Source organism: Strix uralensis, chromosome 12 (genome assembly GCF_047716275.1).
Source record: "Strix uralensis isolate ZFMK-TIS-50842 chromosome 12, bStrUra1, whole genome shotgun sequence".
NCBI lineage: Eukaryota > Metazoa > Chordata > Aves > Strigiformes > Strigidae > Strix > Strix uralensis.
In genome coordinates this window covers 5,524,993-5,546,613 of record NC_133983.1, presented here as the reverse complement: position 1 = coordinate 5,546,613, position 21,621 = coordinate 5,524,993, and the positions used below count along the sequence as shown (strand labels likewise).

General features: G+C 41.4%; 1 protein-coding gene across 2 annotated transcripts in view; it reads left to right on the top strand.

Annotated features, from left to right (window-relative positions):
• The first annotated feature begins 3,755 nt into the window (after positions 1-3,755).
• The window catches only part of LPCAT2 (lysophosphatidylcholine acyltransferase 2), a 33,771-nt gene continuing 15,905 nt past the window's right edge, over positions 3,756-21,621 (top strand). The window contains exons 1-8 of one of the 2 annotated variants that reach the window (XM_074881655.1): positions 3,756-4,521; positions 10,511-10,650; positions 11,777-11,994; positions 13,279-13,391; positions 16,494-16,554; positions 17,558-17,616; positions 18,896-18,930; positions 21,296-21,350. In XM_074881655.1, the coding sequence (XP_074737756.1) occupies positions 4,414-4,521; positions 10,511-10,650; positions 11,777-11,994; positions 13,279-13,391; positions 16,494-16,554; positions 17,558-17,616; positions 18,896-18,930; positions 21,296-21,350 (789 nt within the window). In that variant the 5' untranslated portion in view covers positions 3,756-4,413. Of the gene's footprint in view, positions 4,522-5,645; positions 6,015-10,510; positions 10,651-11,776; positions 11,995-13,278; positions 13,392-16,493; positions 16,555-17,557; positions 17,617-18,895; positions 18,931-21,295; positions 21,351-21,621 lie in introns of those variants that run through there. The other variant, XM_074881656.1, reaches the window with a different exon arrangement.

Below are 21,621 nucleotides of genomic sequence, written 5' to 3'. Positions count from 1 at the left end.
AACCCTATGTGCACCATTACAAGGGATATAACACTAGCACAGAAAGTCTAACACTTAGGGAAGAAGGGAAAGAGGCAGAGAAAGGAATTTCTGTAAGAGGAAACATCTAGGAATACCCAGGAGAAAGCTTAGCTTTAGGGGTGTTTCTGTTCTATTTAACACTAAATGAAAACTCCAAGACACATGTATCTCTGCAGCTGTCTTAGAAGAAAAGAGGAAGTTTGGGTTTGTGTATACACATGTGTGCCTGCTTGGATGGATACATCTATGCTAGTCAGCACATCCTCCAGTCCACAAGTACCTGAGCACTGACCAGTTCAAAACTGCTTTTCTTGTTTGAAGCCACACTAAAACTCTAAATTCTACTGAGGGATGTGCAGAGCTAGATTCCCAGCAGACTGAAATGGATCGATGGAGCCCTAACAAATTACACCATGTGTTATCCAGCTCATTGAACATTCCCATGGATGGCACTTTTTATTCAATGCTAAAAAGATATTAGTTCTAAAGACTGTTAAGTAATGCTTGTTTCAGTTACCATCTATAATCAGATCTCTTTTTTTCCCCAAGGTCTGCCATTTAATTTGTCCTTTATCAGTACAGATCTTGAAACACTACAGGGCAATTTTAATTCCTCTTTCACAGTACGTATTTTGGCTACGATGGCAGCTGATATTGTCTGCACAACAGAGCATGCTTATCCCTGTAGACTTCAAGGAGACAACTATGTCCACGCTGCTTAGCGCTAAGCCTGTATCCCCTCAGAGCCTCACACAATGCCTTTCTGATTCTGAGACACAGCTATGTTAGTGGCTTTTTAGTTCAAAATACCTGTGGCGGCCTACCACAGCACCATTTACATAGCATGATACTAAGGCTGTATGTTGCATAGCCAAGGCACAAAGACTTTGAGGGTATATGGCTTACCAGGATAACACTGGAAGACTGTCCCAGGTGAAGAAAAACAAACTTGATGTGACTTGCATTACACTTCTTGGCTGCACTGGTCCCTGGAGAAAACATGCTGTCAGCTGTGCCCAGATTTCCTCTTGGAAGACATTAGTCGGCATCATTCCAGGAGGGAAGTGGAGACTGAACCAGCATCAGGGCACCATGGCCTGGAAAGAAACAAAGAAATAAGTTAAACTGACAATGGAAACATATTGGAAATCTATTTCTGTTCTCATACCCATTTTGTACCTGTAGTTCACATATAATATCACAGAAGGAAAGAGGAAAATCAGCATGGTACTTCAAATGAAGAAGTTTTGTAGCTAGTCCCTGAGGAAAGGTTGTTTTTCCTACAAGTGGTTAACAGATGCTGCCCTAACTTTTCTGTGCAGCAGTATTACACGTCTGTGGCCACGAGATGGCGGATTTTTGTCAAATGAAATCAGGGAGCAATTCAAACACAAAGCAGGTTTTCAGTTTCTGTATCAAAAAATGACTTTGTGAGCATGTTTTATAAAGGCAAGACAAGCAGCCCTAATAAGAATAATTAAATAGGGAAAGGGCAACTTCTTTTACCTTCTGGTTCAGCTAGGAAGATTTTAAAAGAACAGATTTTAAAAAAATGTTTGCAAGGATTTCATATTCTGCAGTATATAATTTTGTCTACACAACATTTTATAGAATTGATATATACTGGAATTACTTTGAAATTACTATAGCTTTATTAAAATCATTATCATATGTTGGAGTATATTTTTACAATTGTTGGGAAGAGTAAACTATCCTAAAGGCAGCTATGATGGGCAAAGGTCTTAATCCAATTTAAACTGTATATGTAATTAATATTAAAAACTATAAACCTGTGTCTGTTTATATGAGAGAAGAATCCCCATCTTGCACTATGGAAATGTTTACTGGGTTTTCATATATCTCTAATATGATTCACCTGGACCGTGGCAGCTACACCTGCTCCAGAGCCACTATTTTTACAGTCTCTAGGAAGAATCAAGACAATGTAGGGTAAAGCTCTTCAGGGAAAGCATACATCTTTCCAGTGACCTGCAGAACTAAAGCCTTAGCTTCAACCTAGAAAAATAATTTGCAGCAAGCTAATGCTACTGTTCCCTCAATACCTGTCTCTAGCACCATATGCACCTTCTGGTGAAGGAAAGATACTGAGGTGATTCCAGACATGTTTCACAAAAGCTCGGTGGCATTATCTGTTAGTGGACCATTGATCGAGGTTCATTTACAATAGAGTCACAGACTAAAAAGCAATTGTTATTCAAAAGAGATGCTGGCATCAATTTAGACAAAAGAATTACATGTGATCACACCTTCTCATGTGTTCTGAACATTAAAACTATTTTTGCACTGTGTCTGTATCTTGCTGCCTGCAATGTTAAGCCTTTTTGATGGTGCTATGGCTAATCAGCCTTAGAAGACTAAAATATTTATAATCAGTATCATTGTTTTTAACAAAGGTACAAGTCACCAGAAACATTCTCCTACATAATAAAAGCATCATGTCTGTAAAGCCAGATGTTTTAGTATTTCCCAGTTCTAGAGATAAGATCACTATCACCACTTGATAAGGACAAATGCAGTGGTTTTTAGAGCCCTGTATTGTAAATGACAAGTAATTGTTCAGAAATGGGTCTGTTATCATGAATCACAGTGTGAGTCACAGTGTCAGGCTAGCGACAAAAAGGAGAGACTACTTGGATTTACAAATATTATGTGTTAGACACAAATTAATTCTTCCTGCCCACTCAAGTAGCACTGGTCAGTCCTCCTAGGGAGTAGTATATCCGGCTTGGGTACTTCAAGAAAGGTGTGGACTCACTGGAGAAAGGCCAGAGGAAAGCATTAAGAATGCTCAGATATCTGGAAACTACAACCTGGGAGCGAAAACCTGAAAACACTAGATTGTTTAGTGAAGGCTTGAGAGAATCACAGCACTATACAAGCTTGCAAAAAGTAGCTGCAAAGAGGAAAGCCAGCATGGATATAAATTGCAATGAGAAAGACTCTGCTCAGATACAGAAAAAATTGTTTCATGATAGTACCAGAGAAGTGCTGGAATGGGTCAGCTAGAGAAGTCATGGGGTTTTAAGAAGAGCTTGTACAATCATCCGTCAAGAACGACGGAGGTAGAATTGATCTTTCTCCTCTGGAGTTCCCCCCAGCCTTACTTGCTGTGACAACTGTGCTGATCTGGTTTGTACCCAGCTCTCGGGTTTTCCAGAGCACAGTGCTGGTTGCAAGGACTGGCAATCACAGGGCAACCCTGGAAACCAGCCAAGGGAAATCCTACACTCCTCAAGCTTCCATTATACACTGGCTTCAGTTAGCCCAAATATATCATTACGGTTACTCCTTAAGCACCTGCAGTTGCAAAACACAAATAATAATTTGCTCATAATTAAGTTTTATTAATTCCGATGCTATCTCTGTGGAAGCAGTCACGTCAAACTGGGAACTGAACTATGAGACCTTTGTAATTATTTTTGTTACAGCAATACAAACAGTCCAGCAACATACAGACTAATGTTGTGTTAGAGAGTACCAATATTTTTGTGTGAAGGACAGATATGCGAATGGGAAAAGCACCATAACAAAACAGTGTCTGACCCAGTATCGCATATGAGGCCAGGAGCCAGCGCTCTCTGGGCTCACCCCCACCGTTGCAGGGGAGGGCCGTGAGAACCTAAAAGCCTGTTTCCTCAATATGGTCAGGCTGAAACTTCCTTTTGGGTTGAAACCAGAAGCAGCGGCGTCGCGTCCGAAGGCGCTGGCGGACGGCGCGTTTCACAGCACTGCCGGGCCGCGGCTGGCCCTGCCCGGGAGCGCCCCCGGGAACCCCGCGCGGAGGGAAAGGCTGCGGGGGGGTCTCTGGACCTCACCTACGCAAGGCCAGAATGCCCGTATCAGCCTCCTGCAGCGGGGGGAACACATCCTTCTCCTAGGAACGGCTTCAGCCGCAAGCCGTGACCGCGTTTGCCACCCTCCTCCCTCAGATAACAGACCGCGCTGCTCCTGAGCGGCCGGGGCGTGTAATAACCCACGCAGCTGCGATTCCGCCCGGCGCTGGGGTGTTTATAGCAGCCATACGTGGCTACGGGCAGCGCGGAGCTACCGCGGCGGGGGAGGAGAGGGTGGGCAGGGCTCCCGGGGCTGCCTGGCCACCGCGGTGGGCAGGAGCCCCCAGCACCACCCTCGGGCCTCCGCCTGGCAGCTGCCGCCTCAGCCCCGGCGCCTCAGGAGACCCGCGGCGCCGCCGCCAGACCAGGGCAGCCCGGCCCGCCCTCACCTGCCCTGAGGGGGCCCGCCCGAGGCGGGGCTCCCCGCGGTGGGCAGGACCGGCCGAGGCGGGCCGGGCAGGGCAAGGCAGGGGTGCTGCGGCCCCCCGGCTCCGCCGGCGGCTCATGCGCAATCGCCCGGAGCGGCGGCGGCGGGAGCATGGCGCCGCGGGTGCTGCCGCTGCCCAGGCAGCAGTCCTTCCGCCCACCCACCGTCCCCAACCCTTTCGTCCACCCGGGGCGCCTGGGCGCCGGGGACAAGCTGCGGGTAAGGCTGTGGCGGCGCGGGGGTGAGCGGGCGCCGGGGCCGGGCTGGGGCTGCCCGGTGTCGGGCTGCGCATCGGTGCGGACGGGAGCCCAGCCGGCAGAGCGGCGGGGCAGGCGGCCACCCCCCGCCGTGCCGCCCCGGGCGCGGCTTTCTGCCAGCTTGTCTGAACCAGCGCTGCTTCCTCAGCCAAGGGATTACCACCCGCGCGGCGTGAAGGTCGACGGCCGTTTACAAAGACCCCCTTCCGATGGGAGAGGGCGCCGGTGTGGCGACAGACTGTTTAAAACTGCCGCTTGCTCTGCCGGGGCCGGGACCGCACCCCTGCCCGGCGGGCGCGGCCGTCCGGGGGCCTACCCTGCCGCCCCACCGCCCAGCCGCCAGCGGGCAGAGCGACCCTGGCACCCGGTTAAACACCGGCAGCTCCTGCCTTTGCCAGGAAGAGGCGTCTAGTAAGAATACGGCATAGTCTGCTTCCTGATCTAGTCTAGTGATAGAGCAGAAAGCGAATAGGTTATGTAAATGGGCACAGCAAACGTGCAGAAGGTGCTCAGCATAAAAAGGTCACTGTTTTTTGAAACCAAGTTCTTCAGGCCATCGCTGTTGAGTCCACAAACTGCGTGCTTGCTCTACACGCACGGAGGCTTATCGCCTTCAAACCTAATCTACTAACACAAGATTTCCAACAAGTCTCTGAAAAAATTTGTAAGATCGTTACAGATAGCACATTACTCCTAGAGGAAACGGGAGTCCAGTTTGACTCTGGTTTGCATCCTGTTTGAATCGCAAGAATGAAATATCATCCATCTATCCGTCGTGTCAGATGCCTCAGCTCTAGAGTGAAGATGATGACAACTTGTCTCTGATACGATAAGCTAAACCAGAAACTTTTTACAGTAGTCCTGTTTCAGATGCTTATCTCACTTTAATCTAATTTTAAACCTAGGCTGGGGGGCGGGGGGGGGCAGCGGAGAGTTAATCTCTTGGTTCCATACTGCAGTGTGGACAACAAACAAGGTATCCCCAGTTCCACTGGGTTACTGACTGGTGTCACTGGGTGAATTGAATTAGGCTGAATGCTGTCCCAGTACAGCTTGCATACAAGCACACACAAGACTTAGAGGATACTTTTACAATTAAGAAAGCAAACAGTATTTCTGGGCTTCGATTTTTAAAACATTCTCTTTAAAAATTGAGCTGATGAACCAAATATGAACTGTCATCTCAATGAGGACTGTCAGGACATCAGTGTGTAGGTGAACTTACAGCATTTTCTGATTGTTATAAATATCTGAGGCTGATGGGCAACTAAATATTTTGTTTCATATTACTCTTCCTCAAGTTATAAACAATGTTTACCCTGAAGGTAACTGGGTGGAGGAAATCTGAGAAACCTGGAAAACAATTTCAAATCCTTTTATCCTCTATGTTTTACTAGCAGCCTGAAACACATTTCATGTGCATCTGAATCAGTAGCTGTAGGCATGAACCCCGAGGTAAGGAAACCAGTTTCTTAATGAGGTTCCAGAAATGGACAGCTTTCTCAGCTGGCTGCTCTTTCTAGAGGATGCACAGACTCCTTGCAAAAGCTTGCAATTTTAAGCTACGGTTACCATTTTAGCTATAACAAATAATCCTGCTTTTTTCCTCCAGGAGGAAGGGATGAAAAACGTGGTATGTCTTAAAGCAAGATATACTCCATACATAACTCCACAATGCACCTGGAAGGAAAAGCACCCGGCTGGCTCAGGGCCCAGTGCTAGGGAGCTTTGAAGCAAAATTGCAGTAGTCACAGCATTTTAAAACAGAAAGACACGGGAGAGACAACCTTTCTGTATTGTGTGTTGTTTCTTTTCTTTTTCCCCTTAGAGTCATAGAGACTAGAATACTTCCTACTGACTGCTTTACCCTGTAAATGTCTGCTCTTCTCTTGCCCAGCACTGCATGACAGACCAGCTGGGAATCAGAGCCTTACCTTCCTCCTGCTCTATACTATTCCTTTAACATACACTGATAAAAACAGATACAGTTTCAAAACCCTCTCTGGGACCCCAAAGATGGATTTTCATATGTTGTTCAGCTCCTTGAATGTAAAGGCTGTTGGAGCTTGAAAGTGAGACAGGCTAGCTATTTGCATGTCATTCAGCTTCAAATACAAAAAGAGGCTGTAGCCAGACTGAAAAGTGGAGTGAGAAGATTTTACAATTTTTTGGTGGTCCTTGTGTTGCTGATAGTTTACCAGCCAATAAGATTTTTGTCTTTCTTTAGAATGTGCAAAACAAGGATCAGTTGTGCTGTGCTAAACAACCGCATATGCCAAACAAGATTTTAAGATAGTTGTTCAAACACTTCTGTTTTCCATCCTCTGACTGAAGCTGGCTGCAATTCATTGTTGGGATTTTTTCTTTTTTTTTTAGTTTTAGTTCTGTTCATCCTGATTGCTCACTTGCCCTCCTAACTGCTGAACTGCAAAGCACAAATACTAGTTAAGTCATTACTAGATTCCACTTTATTCAGAAGAGATGCTCAGCGGATTTATGTAATGGTGAGCTATGTGATGGCACAACCAGCATGCTAAAAGTGGTATTTTTAACCCTGTGCTTGGAAGCAAGCAGCTAGGCTGCCTGGCAGAGCTGTGACATACTCTGGACCCTCGTGGAAGACCCTGTCTTGCTTATGCATGTACTACTCTGGGAGACAGTCCATCTGATCACAATTTTCAGATTCAGTTTCAGTTCAGTTGGAGTTGGGCTTCATTCTGGTCCCCAGCCTGCTCTTCTGCTGCTTCCTAGATAACTCGTCAGCAGCTGAAGTTGAACACAATTTCAAACTGAATTCTGTGGTTTCCTGACAGACCTGCTTTTCCCCTTCCCCAGTTGCTGCCATTAGTGAGTGTACAGTCCCGTGTACTGCTCCGGGGTCAGCCAGCAGTGGGAGCGTGACCAGGACTGCAAGGACTGCTGCAGTGATGCACTATGCAGTTACTGCAGACACCTTAAATAGAAGGGACACTGGTGATTCCAAATGTGGGAAAAGGCTCTTTGAATGACAGAATAATTCTGTCTTTGTGATTACTGTATACAGAAGCTGGAGTGACCCTTAGTAGTTACTAAACTTTGAACCTGTATTTCCTTCTGTATGTTTTTCTATATGTTTTCTTTTCTAACCTACCTTGACCCTTCTCCTCTCTGTCCTTTTCTTACCCTACTCTGCAGCTGATGGAGCAGAAATCAACTGCCTCATTACACAGTGACCTAGAAAGCCAATAGCTTGCATCAGCAAATCAGTGCCACCTGTGCATCTGCCTAAAATAGATTAATGAATTTATTAAAGTTTTGAGGAAGGGATTGTTTTGCTTTTGCTATTGCATCCTTTATTTTTCATTGTAGGTCAGTGCATATATATTTTTATTTTTCATAAAGAAAAGAGTTATTTTAAGCCAAAACACACTGATTTATGCTTATGCTGCCCATTCTGGATAAGTGAATGCAGCTGAAATGTTGAGCTGGGACTATAGATCATAGTACAAGAGGATGCATATATAGAAAAAAAGACACACCTGAATTTGGGAGACAAGCAAGGAGTCTTGGTTTAACTTACTACCTAACTTTTTCAGATTCGCCACAACTGGCGCCAAAGAGAGCAGGAGCAGTAGATCTCCAAGGCTAAATCTGTCATACCCAGCTACTGAACCCGTTGCTGTGATCCAGAGCAGTCCTTTTCCTGTTGTCCATGAAGTTATGGCTAAAATTCCATAGCTAGTTATATACAACTGTTATATAAAAGAAGGAAATAATCATACCTGAATGTTCAGATCTCTCCTGGAAACATGTTATATGGCAGTGCTTCCAGAACAGAAACATCAACACAGTGTTGCTAAGTTGATAAGCTTCTCATGCTTATCCCAGTATATAATGTGTATCCATTATCATGTGTGGTCTGTTGCCACTGTGCCTTTTGTAACACAGAACTGAGTCCCGAAGGCCCAAAATTCCTGTTAATCCTTGTCAGTATCACAGTTCAGAGCCAGAGGCCAGAGCCTCTCCTGAACATTGGTAAGAGGACATTATGTGAAGATATAAAGGATCTGATGGGGAGGGAAAGGACCGTGTTGATGAAAGGTAGATTAGAACCAGCCTACTATATCAAAAAAATGGATAAATAATACTCAAAGATGCTTATATTCCAAATGTACTACAAACACTTGTTCCTTTTTAAAGAGGTAGATTAAAATCCACTATGTTGCTTAATAGTCATAGCTCAAGTTTGCAACTATTTTGTAAATCTTACTTCTAATTTAAAGCCTTGCTTTTTCTGTTACAGTAAGTAGCCATTGCTAAAGAGCTGACTAGAAAAGCTGATTTTGAGAGAGGAACGCTGTTGTTCAGTAAAATAGTAAAGCATAACAAATAGTAAGCTCATGAGCATAAGTTAAACTAGCCTAACTCCCCTTCAGTAACTTCTACCATACTTTGGAATGGTGGAGCTGTCAGTCTGTGACCAGTGACGCACTCTATATAAGTTCTAAGGGACTTTTAGAAACATAGCCCAAATAAAATAAAATAAAAAATCACTATTACAATTCTGCTTGGGTGTGTATTGTTTTGTGCATATGTATGCACACAGAGCTGATCCTCATCAGTGAGTGGTAGCTGAGCTGGATTAGATGCCATAAGGAGTTGAAGCCTACCAGGAACCTTAGGCTGCGACTTCCGCAGGCTAACACTGCTTGCCTGCCTCCCAGGCCTGTGCTTGCTCAAGCTGCGTAGTGCTGTGTGGCGCCACAAAGGCCAGCCTTCGGGATATAGTTTATAACCTAATTTACTGGGATAAAACAATTAAAGAGTTTCTTCCTGCTCTGCCCTGCATCCCAGCTGCCTGTTAACAGCCATGTGCCAATACACCTGTTTCCTGGAGCTGTGCACAAAAAAATACAAGCTAAAAATTCCTTAGTGGGGGCAGGGGATGACATTTGAGGATTATTTGCAACCAGGGCATGGTAGTGTTTCTCCTTCCCTTCACTCCCCTTACAAATGTACATGAAGAACTGAAGTGAACAGGCTTGGATCTGTTTTATACTGGTTTTGCTACCTGGCTTGGCTGTCTATGAATGTGGCAGAACTCTCTCAATAGTTTCTTTTGCTTCAAGTTAAAGCAAGTTAAAGTTTCCTGATTGTGGGGAGGAAAGGGGACTAAGCTTTCTCAATTTATTCTTAAAAATTCAAGGAAGCCCTAGCACAGAGGTTAATACCCAAGATGTTTCAAACAGGAAGCAACAAGTTAATCTTCATAATCAGAAAGGTTTTGGTCTGAGTTTGCAGGGGGCGGTGAGCAAACCACTTCCAAAGGCAATGAGCCAAGAGCTGCTACAGCAGCTTCAGCAGTGCTGGAAAGTCTGAGCCTTTGCCTTAAGCCACAGGTTCAGTTTTACGGAAAACTCCATTTTGCTTCAGTCTCATCTAGGGGAAATGAAGTTGTGTTGCATTCACACTACTCCAAGCAGTAGTAGTGAGGATGACTTGCAGCAGTAGTGTGAGTCAACACAAGATTTGTCATTTTGAAAGGGCAGGAGTACATTTTAGTCATCATAACAATTCCTATGGCTTCTAGACAGGTAGCTGGTGACAGAAGGCTCCATAGTGGAGATCTGTACCAGCTGGGCAGACTCGTCTGAGCTGGTTGTATGCTGCAGACCAAGTCTAACATAAACTAAAGCAGCAAACCGTGTTTACCCTCTGTCTGACAACATTCAAGCCAAAAACTCGAATACACCGATGTTCCAGTTATACCTGAAATGGGAACCCAAAAGTGAAAATGAAATGCTGTGAATGACTGACTTCCCATATGAACACTGGAATAATTAATGCTTTCCTTACTGAATCACATAGCAGTAATGTTAGTATTTTAAAGTCCATCTAATGTAAGTACACAGATAGCAGTGTCATTCCTGTTTATACCATTTCTTAAGATTCTTTCCCCTCTCTTTTTCCAGACTGTTCTTCAGGGGATTATTTTGCTACCCCTCCGTGCCATATGCATTGCATTCATTATACTGCTAGCATGGCTGTTTGCATCAATCGCAACTTTCCGTCACCCTGGAAAAGGATCTGTGCCACTTAAAGGATGGAGAAGGTAAAAAGTGACCAATATTTGTGAAAACTGTGCTTTTTTTTTTTTTTTTTTTAATAACACAAAGCGAGGGGCTAAAGATTTTTTTTTTCCCCCCTACTCTTCTTTCTGCCTTTTGATTAAAGAGGAGTCCTCAGTCAAATCTTAGTTTTACCCATTTAGGTGAAGTAACTTTTTGAAGAGTACAGCAATAGTGGAGAGAGTTACAAAGAGTTACAGCAATAGTGGAGCTTTTTAAATAGGTAGATTTTCAATTGTCTTGAGGCTAAAACGAATCTGTATAAAAATCTTTATAAACTATTTATAAGCCAGGACTTATTTTAGTAATAATACTGATAGGAATATTTGAGAAAAGAAACTCATTAGGAAAAGTGTTTGGTAATGTTACATACGCTGAGTTTCTGTGTAGCCTTTGTCATTGCTGCTATGCTATAATTTGTGACAAAATTAGCTTTGACAGCTCCTCAGCTGTCAACTCTCTCAGCTATGTTGCCCTTGAAGAAGTATTTTACAGCTGCCTCTGCGGGTTCTGGGTTTCAGTCACTCAGCTTCTGACCTCAGAGTAATGAAGTCCCCTCCTAGCTGCAGTGCATTGCAGCTGCACGCAGGAGGAGGGGACACAGGAAGGGAATTCTAACAAGGCCAAGAGATTACGGAAAGTCCTATGAAGGCAATATGTACCCTGCTCAGGGAACATGTTCCAGTAAGGGAATATTGTCATTTAATCTTACTTGTTTAAAACTGATAGTAAAAGAATAGTATCAGAGTTACCTAAGTTCTTATAGAGAGGACACTGAATCTGCTAATTACCCACCCACCCCTCAAAATAGTGTTATGCTACAATGTTATAAAATATGGCAAGAGAAATAGCGTACCTGGGTTTAGCAAGGTGCTGTACATTGCCTTATCTTTAAAATTATAATGTGGTTTCAACATGAAAAGGTGATGTTCCCTTCCCTACTTCTACTGCTTCCCCTTCAGCCCTATGCTCTCCCGGTGAGTAGTATTGCTACCCTGTGCCTGGCCCCAGTGCTGGTGAGAACTAGGAAATCTTTTATGGGCATTTCTTTTAAAGTACAAAAGAAATACTAACTGTAAGATGGATGTTATTTTTGTGTTTGTTTACAAGGAGGATGATCCAGACAACCCTCGCATGCCTAACTCGTACCTTGTTCTTCGTAATGGGTTTCCAAGTTAAAGTAAAGGGGAAAATAGCAAGTCTACTGGAAGCCCCAATCTTTGTTGCAGCTCCTCATTCAAGCTTTTTTGATGCCATTATTTCTGCCCTAACTGGAATGCCATCAATAGTGTCTAGAGCAGAGAACCTGTCAACTCCGGTATTTGGCAGTAAGTATTTGTGAAAAAAAAAATGTTTTGAGTCAGCAATTTGACATGAGGCCAAAAATCTTATATCTGTAAGGGATTTAGGGGCAGACTTTTTTAAATCCTTAGATTCCACAGATACTGACAGATCATTTCCAGTGAAATATCTGTGACAAGTTATCTTTCTGAATTGCTCAATATATCTAGAAGTATGCTGTTTCTTTTCAGATATGGAATATAATATCACTTTACATTTTCTTTGTACCCAAAGCATGTTTCATAACTGCTCAGGCTAGAAGCTTTCACTTAAAATTCTCCCAGTAGGTAGCTTGAGAAATCTGTTCGACTGCTGTCTTTTAACAGTGTGGCCCACAAATGTAGAACATGGATTAGTGAAGGTTATTTCAAAACAGACCCAAAGTACAGCAGTCTGGAAAATACCGTATTTATAAGTTTAAACTTGCAGGCACTGTTACAGTTGGTTTTTTTAATGGAAGTCAAACCAAGAAAGAATAAAAGAGAAGTTACTCAAAAAGAAAGTGCAGAGAATGAGAAAGATTAGATGACTCATGCTTCTATTATTTTCTCCTCCTTTTGGCACAAAAAGAACCCCTGTTTGCATTATTACTAGAATCAGCTGTAGACTTTCTGCTGGCTGTACAGTAACCCAAAACTAAACACAGCAGGCAACATAGAAAAGTGTCATTGTAGGAAACAAACGAACTGATAATATATTGATCTTCTCTTAAAAGTTCAGGAGTGGGACATAGAAAATAATTCTTCCCCAAGTTTCTCATCGCATCTTAATAGGTCCACACATTCTGATGTAGACTTCTGATTAAATGAGGGTTTTTTATTTTCTGTAATTACACAGAAGCTGCCCGTGCTTTGTAATTGAAAAGGGACATCTTCAGCATAGGCTCAAACTACTTGTTGGTTGCAGTCTGCATGAGTTAGGCCTGAGTGTGGCCCATGAGCAGAGACCCGATCAGGTCTTTTCCTTAGAATTGTGTGGAAGTGCCCAGTGAAAAATAACAGCAATATTGGTAGAATGTGTTTGGCTGAATTTGACATGTTTATACCCACTGCAAATCTCAGCTGGCAGTGTAGGTATGTCTTCTATGTCTTCCCCTTTTGCAGAATGAGGACAATAATAACATTCTTCTTATCTATTTAGTCTGAAAGCTGTTTGTGCAGAGTCTGTCTCTTAACAAAAATTTGTTATTCTCATACTACAAGGGAGCCTTGAACTCATGTGTTTTCTAAGGACTAGTACAAGACAAATAAAAATGTTTATCTCTTTCACAGCAATTTTAAGTTCCCTTCAGCCCGTTTCAGTTTCTCGTCAGGACCCTGATTCACGGAAGAATACAGTCATCGAGATAACTAAGCGAGCATTATCAAGAGGCCAGTGGCCACAGGTAATAAATATACTACTATTCTTTTGTCATGTGTTCATATTCCATATTCACTGTGCATCATAATATCACAAGTGCCCAGCTGAATAGGATTCTGTTGATGTATGAAGATGAAGTCAGCTCTCAGGTATATGACTGGTTTAGGAAAGGAAGACAAGAGGCTGGTGCCCAGTAAGAGTTTTGTCGTGACAAATGCATCAGTTAAAATCCAGCCAGTACCAATTGCTGTTCCAGATGCAGATGCTGTTGACTTTCTCTTTTCCCTATTCAGGTCTTAACATGCTGTCGTCAGCATAGCAGATGACTTGCATTGGTATATGTGAATCAGTACTCTCAAGTTAGCTCATGTGTGAGAAGCTGTGTTACAAAGGTGTACTCACAACAGCTAGGGGATGAGCAGTGGATGAGATGGGTGACCCAGGCTGTCCAAGCTCCGGCATGAACAGTACTTAAGCTTAAAACATCACTTTCACATGTGGAGAATAGCTGAGGTGAAGCTCAGTTCACTCTTTAGGTTAATAATGCACTAAACCCAAGACTTTTAGATTGGTCTGAACTGTGGAAAGATTTTAACATGGAAGCAATAGTTACTGATTCTGCACAGTGTTTCCCATGGTCATTCCTCAGCAGCAGGCTGCTATTGCACTTCTAGGCCTTGGATGGCTTTCCATCCCAAAGAGCTAATGAGGCAGGGGTTGCTCAGGAGGGAGAAAAGTGTTGAGGCAGCAGTTCTGCTGCTTTTACAACAGGGAGACGGCTGGGATGGAAATCTACATCCTTTGCAAGAAGAAAGACCTGGAGCACTTGTGAACCTACTGGCATCTCATTTGGCAGTGCCTCTCTGCTTTCTTCTGTTGCATTGACTCTGCCCTCATGTTGCCTTCACATACTACGAATACAGTATCATTGCCACGCTGCTGGACAAATACAGTCAGTGACACAAGACCTTTCTCCAAAGATATCCTGTGCAGATTTGTGTACAAACTCATGCTTTGTGTTTTGAATTAGTTCTTGACTTTTTTTCTTAGGGGTTAATTTACTTTAAAACTCAAAGAAGTGACTGGTTCAGTAGCTAAAGTCACAAGATCTCTTTAGTCATAGTTGGATACCTTCTAAATGACTAAGAAAAGTTAACTTTTCCTTCACTTTTGTTCCAGTGAATGGCTCTTGAGGAAAGTTAAAAGAGGCATGTGAAAATACAGACTTCAGTAGCAGGATCTCTATGACAGCTAGACCTGAATGCACTGCTCTACTCTCTGAATAGTCTCTAGAAACAGAATTTTGAAGTAGAGAAGACCAACACTTGCTACTTTTTTTGAAATGGCATTATTTAGACATTTCATGCATCATTTTTACCAAGCAAGCACTTTACAGAAAGCTTTTTAGTTAGTGTTTAGGCTACTTTAATTTGACTCATAAATGCATTTTTCTTAGCTGCCATAAATATTTTTAGAGCCTCCAATATTTTTTTCAATTTGTCAGTTTTATGCTGGATTTTATATATGCACGTGAAAGCTAGGAAGGGTTTCTTTTTTGTAATACTGTTCTTACAAACGATACTGATGCTTGTGATTTGCTAAACTGTTGTGGATGAAGTGATTCCAGCAAAGCCCTGGTAGACCCAGTCACTGCTGAAAACAGCATGGGGAGCAAAGGGGAATTGTCTCTACACCAATACTGCACTTGGGATAAAAACTAGATATGTATGATGGCATAAATAGTCTGTGAGTCAAGTAATCTGGGAATCTGCAAGACTGAGTCAGCTGTATAAGTGGGGGTGTCACTGGGTGATTCCTAGTCCTGTGCTCTGGTCACACCTTCCTCCTACTCTTTTTTTTTTTTTTTTTTTTTTTTGTGAGAAACTTGACCACAAGATCGTGTCTGTCATATCCTCTTCAGAGTGCCTGGGCTGCATTCTCTTAGCCCAATAGAAAAGAAAGAGTAGCTGAATTCCCCCTTCCCTCCCCTTAAAACCAAAACACAACAGGCTGGGCAGCACTTGTGCTTATTAATAGCGTGACTTTCAGATTAGTGCTCTCCCAACCCTGTACCAAAACAAAGGGGAAGGAGGGAATGATTACTTGCTCTTTGGTCAGTCACTAATATGTTTTCTGGGGCTTATAACATATGCTAAGCAGAAACATCCATTTTTGTGTCCGTAGCACCAGCGAAAAATTTCTGATTACAGAATGCATGGTTGAGAACTAACTGTGAATCTGTATGTGCAGCTGTCCCTCTCACACCTTGGAACAGGCTGTGTCTCCTGCGTGTGACCCAGTGATGCCCTCTTTCATCTCGCCTTGACCTGTTCATTCAGACTGAAGTGGGAGCACACCCTGAACACTCTTTTGATCCAGACCAGTTCTTGTGCTGAGTGTTTTTTGGAATACTGCTTATGATCCCATAGGGATATGAGAAACACAAAGCTTCCTTGTTCCACAGGGGGCCGGATTCAGCGTGTCACACTGCAGCTCACAGGGCACCTACTCTAGTGTCTTTCAGACACGGATTCAGAAACCTCCTGGGTATTTGGTGTCTGAATCACTCAGGTTCAGAGGCTATGTAGTGGTGTGCAATGCCTTCAGAGCTCTGCATCACAGATGCACATTTGCTGCTACCCCTCAAGCTGTGATCTGCTCATCACAGCTGGCATCTCGCTCACGTTGATAGCATCTGTGCCTGGAAACACCCGAGTACCTTATGCACTTCATGTCAGCCCAGACTCCTGATGCTTATACACTTGCAGTTCATTGAGGAGCTGCCGGCAGAGGAACAATTCTCATATCGTTACCAACACTAAACATTTCAAGTGAAACACTTAAAGCCTTTTGTACCAAATTTCTGAACTGATAAAGGCCTTTCCCTAGAACTCCTCACTTAGAAAGCATTTGTTTCCAAATCAAGATGGACCAGGTTAATATTACTGTGAGAATCCTTCACTTATTTGTTAATTTACTTTTGAAACAGTGATGATATTCTTGTGATACAGTGTAACATGTCACAGAACTTGCATAAAAAGTCAGCCTTTACGTAACTGATGCTGAAGTATAAACTTTTCTATGAAATGTGAGTGTATATATGTATTTCTCTCTCTTTAAATCCAAGATACTGATTTTTCCAGAAGGCACCTGCACAAACCGATCTTGCCTGATCACATTTAAACAAGGTGAGAGATTTTGTCGCATCGTTGTTGGAAATAATGTATATTAATTTGGTAGTTCTAGTAAGGCCAATACTTCTGCAGGTACATAATCCACAACAGCACTGTAGTAATGTTTTACATCATTAAAGTTTCAGTGGCACTAAACTCACTATTTTACAGTAGTCAGTTTACTTTTCTGATTTTTGGTATTTTGTTGGATGCAGAATATCTATGATGTATACGTTGGTTGGTTGGGGTTTTTTCTGGGTCAGTTTTCATCTAATTTATTTACCCAGAAACTTAACTGTGATTATTATGAGATGAACTACCAAAATACATGCCACTTACTATGTTCTTTCAGCTCAACTTACACTCATGCCATCTTAGATTCCTGTAAATTTTGCCATGCAAGACTTAGCAACCAAGTTATGAAATCTCTTTGCATAGTGCTTAGCAAGTCAGGCCAATACATGATTTTTAACACAGAAAGGTACTTGAACGCATCACTGATCATTAGACTGTTGTGCTGCACTTCAATTAACGCCATGTTGCTCTCCTTTCTTACTTTCTTACAATGTCTTGGGTAGCAAAGTTACAAAACCAGTATTACATGCTCAGATCCATATCACTTAAGAAGACGATCAAAACAGAGAAGGGTTGGGAAATGCTCAACAGCCTTGTGAGCATCTAATCCTTTGAAACGAATGCTAATCAATGGGGAGATAATACACAGAAAATGAATTTGAACAGTTCAAGAATCTTAGACAGCTTTCTCCTTGGAGACTAACCCTTTTCTGCCCTGACATCTTGCTAGTTGTGCTGCTGATTCAAAAAACAAAACAAACCAAAACAACAACAAAAACCCCAAAACAACAACAGAAAAACACAACAAAAAGAACACTTCCTATTCTTCTTACCCTTTTAAAAAATTCTCCTTCCAGATACCATGTCTTACATTATTTACTTAAAACTCCCAACTGCTGTATTAATCTTAGTCTTAACAATCAATTCTAATTTGTGGTTGCAGGTGCCTTTGTTCCACAAGTCCCTGTACAACCTGTGTTGCTCCGATACCCCAACAAGCTGGTAAGCAGAACATTCTTCTGTCACTAGTAAAATATGGAAGTTGAAGTCCTGACTTAAATGGTACCTATAATAATTATTTTGCATTGTCACTGAAGAATCTGTTGTCTTGAGCTTTAGCATTGGAGAGCTCCTGGAAGCAACCAGGCTTCCCAAGCGTCACCACTGTGTAGTTGCTATTCTGATCGTGAAAAACTTACTGCTGGGCTTCTTAGTTAAAGAGGGAACACAGGAAAGTATTGCAGCGGAAGTTAGAAACTTCCTGCAAAGCCACAGAGCCTGTACTTTGAAGTCTAAAATGCACACAACTTCCCTACTGGTCATCATTTTTTGTTTAAGCACGAAATGCAAAGGGGCTTGCAAAGCTTCTGAACAAAAGCAAAGCTGAGCCATGCAGAAGCTCCACCACCCCCTCCTTCAGGCACCTCAGGAAGGCAGCTTTGCAGATGGTTCTTTTCATGCAACTTTCCCTTGTTTTGTCCAGTAAATGTTTACACTTTCTGCCAAGTTGAGGGGTACAGATGTATGTCTCTGCTTCACTGACAGGTGTAATGCTGGGACATGAGTCTAGCAACTTGTTAACTTTTTTTAAACTATCTGGTCATCCAACAAATCCAGAAAAGACCAAACTTTTAATTCCTAATGGTTTTTAAGATGAAAAACAAGTGATTGTTATTGTTGTTGTTGTTATTTACAAAGATTCCTTTGTAAAATCCTTTTACAAATCAATTTCAAAACTGAAGTGAACCACTAAAGGGAACTGATGTCTTATTTCTCTGATAGGATTTAAGGATCTGCAGTATACATTGTAAAAATTATATATAAAAAGTAATAAACATAGAATAAGGAAAAAAAAAGCAAAGCAAAAAAGCAAAGAAAAAGCATGATAGATTACCTATGCAGAAATGTCCTTAAAAACTAAATCAAACATATCTATGAGGGTGCCTTTCTAAAATCACTAGTGAGGTCATCTGAAAAAGTTTTACTAGATTATTTTTTTCCTACTTCTGTTGTTTGCATCAGAATCAATGATTTAAAATATTTAAGTAACTGTATAAATTTTATTCCCAATTGATATTTTCAAAAGTCTGCCATGTTTATTTCCAAACTTTTAAGGCAAGAAATCCTAGTCGCCTCAACACCTTTATTTATTTTCACTACAGGATGATAAAACCATCATCTGCTTTTACTAAACTTGTGCCTGTTTTATTTTGTAACTTACCTGCTCCCTAACTTTCATCTGATTTTGTCATACATTTCTGTGTTTTATTTCTTTTCTCAGGATACTGTGACCTGGACATGGCAGGGCTATTCATTGTAAGTTTCTTAATCCTACTGAAAATTACATACAGAATTTTCTTCCCCCATTGCTAAACAGTCTGCCAAACAGATTCAGCTAAGCCAAGACACATGTTCTTCTAGATCTGTTTTTATGAGGGGGAAATACTTGGGAATAATGTTGTCATGCAGCAGATTTCATATCTGAATGGCTAGAGGAAGGGTTTGCAAATGGGGAAGCATTATTTCCCTCTATCACTGTTTTGTTTAATTTTCTCCTGTTTTGCATGTTACACTAGAGCAAAAGAAAGATTTTAAATTCTTTTGCTTTGGGAAACAATTATAGTCATCAAAACCCATAGAAGTTTACAGTTTCCTACATAGTATACAAACAAGAAGAAATAAATGTTGTTTTATCCCCTCTGTTTATTCATTCCTCCATCTCATTGGAAGTTATATGAGAGTAAATGAAGAAGGTGGGCAAAACAAGTATTAATTTTCCCCATTCAACTATCTAGGATTCTTCTTTATGTTTTTATTTTTGCCTGACTCAACAAAAGCAATTCTTTTGAGATTCCAGTGAAGAGGCTATATATAGTATCTGACATTGAAGTAATGAAATACTGAAAAATATTTCAATGAACCAATTAGGCAATGGATCTGTGTTTATTTCTCAACACAGGTGGCCTTCTAGTATGCTAAAATATTTTATTAAGTATTAAAAAAACCTTTACAGCTGCACTCAAAATATGTGTGAAAAATACTTTTCACCTTATAAACATCCATTAAAATGTGGATTTGCAGAATCCATAGACCACATTTTCATGTGAAATACGTAGTGTAAGTACAGTAGTACTGATTTACTAAGTGACTAAAATTTTTAATTTTGAAACATGACTGAACTAGTGGAGCAGCTCATAAGGACCTTTTAAGCCGTCATTAGTTAATCCTAGCCACTGCACACTTACAGAGTGGACATTATGAAAGCTGACCTAGATGAAAATGCCTATCTGTTTCCCGAGAATTTTTTGCTATTATTATTACTGGTGTTACAGTTATCAGCATATTGAGAGTAATGAACATGGCAAATTCAGTAGCATACTACAGAATTCCCCTACGAAAGATTAATGCTGGAAGACTGAAAAGGAGTTATGTCTTCAGTTACAAGAGATTGTATAAGAATAGGTGAAGAAAGAAATTAAATCGGAGGTATTCCTGTGGAAGGGAGGAGGCTGCCCTTTCACTAAAAATTGAGAAATGCTCTAAGCTTGGTGTCTGGATGATGAAGGCTCAAATCGAAACCTGTGAGAAGATGAAAGGAACAGCTTGGTAAAATCACAGGAAGAGAAAAGATGGACGGAGTAGAATCTAGAGATTCTTAACAAAAATAACTGGAACCAGGAGAAGAACATCCCCCACACAAACCTGCAGGTCACAAAATGCAGAACTGTCACAATCTTTCTCAAACTTCCTGGATATTGCAGCCAGGATGGGACAGTACCAGTCTCCTTCTCAGAAACCTCCTGACCCAATTTCTTCTTTCACTTACTACTTTTTACTTCTGTGCCTTACTGGGAGGAATACATAATGTTATGTGTTAGAAAATCAAGTGTTAAGAGTGGATTCCTAAAGAAAGTAGAAGGAATCCCTTAGCTGTTCTCCTGCCTTTTCCTTTTCTCTTTTTTATTTTGTCCAAAACAAGAACAGAAGAAAGATTGATTGAAGGTTTTCTGTTGTAACTTGCCTGATTTAAAGTAAAGAGCAAATGTGCATTTCTGCTTAAAAATCACAGTGAAAAGAACAAGTCAGAAGTGGAAGTGATTATGCTTATCCTCTTTTGCAGTTTCTTCCTCCCCCTACCTGTTGATACTAAAATTTGTGACTTTTTTTAAAAGCACTCACGGTCCCGAACATACTGACACTTCATTAACACATTTGTGTAAACACTACTCTAATTTGCAAATACCAACAAATCCTTGTTTTAGTTCTGCAGAAGGAAGTTACTGGTCCCATTTTGCAGATGAGAGAATAAAAAATAAAGTAAAGCTACTTCTCAGAATCAGAGCTCTTAAAGCTTTGAAATACAGTAGGTATTCACCTCTTTAAAGATCAAGTAACATACAGACATGGTGCTGGCCAAAGAACTGTAGAGTGTTGTTAGTAAGGGTGACAACAGACAATAAGTTGCCTGCCCAATGAGTAAGCAGCAGGTATATACAGAAGCCCCATAGGAAAAATGTTGAAAGCAACATTTCAGGAAACGTCACTGCAGGTACATAAAAACCTCGCCCAATATTGGCTGTGTTTTTGTCAATGCTTTAAAAAGTTTAATCTACCTATGTGCAAATACTTTGTTTTTAAATAAGTAAAATGTGGTTTTCTTCCTCTTTCTCTTTGCCTGCAGAAAAGAGCTGTGCGTTATGACACTGTGTCAGCTGTTCACAAGAGTAGAAGTTGAGGTAAGAATGAGAAATATTTTTGTACCAAGATTCAGCAACCACTGAATATAAATGCATTATTCACATTATTAGTCACTGTCAGTGAATAATAAACAAATGTCTTAGAAACAAGAACAGAATCATGGTGAGTAATATATTTAGATTTGTTGCCCATATTTATGTAGCACTTAATCTGATGAGTTCCTAAAAGAAAGGTGTCAGAAATGCCTTTATTTTTAAAGCATTGTAAAATCATTGCATATTATCACCACATGCATTTTACAGATGTTAA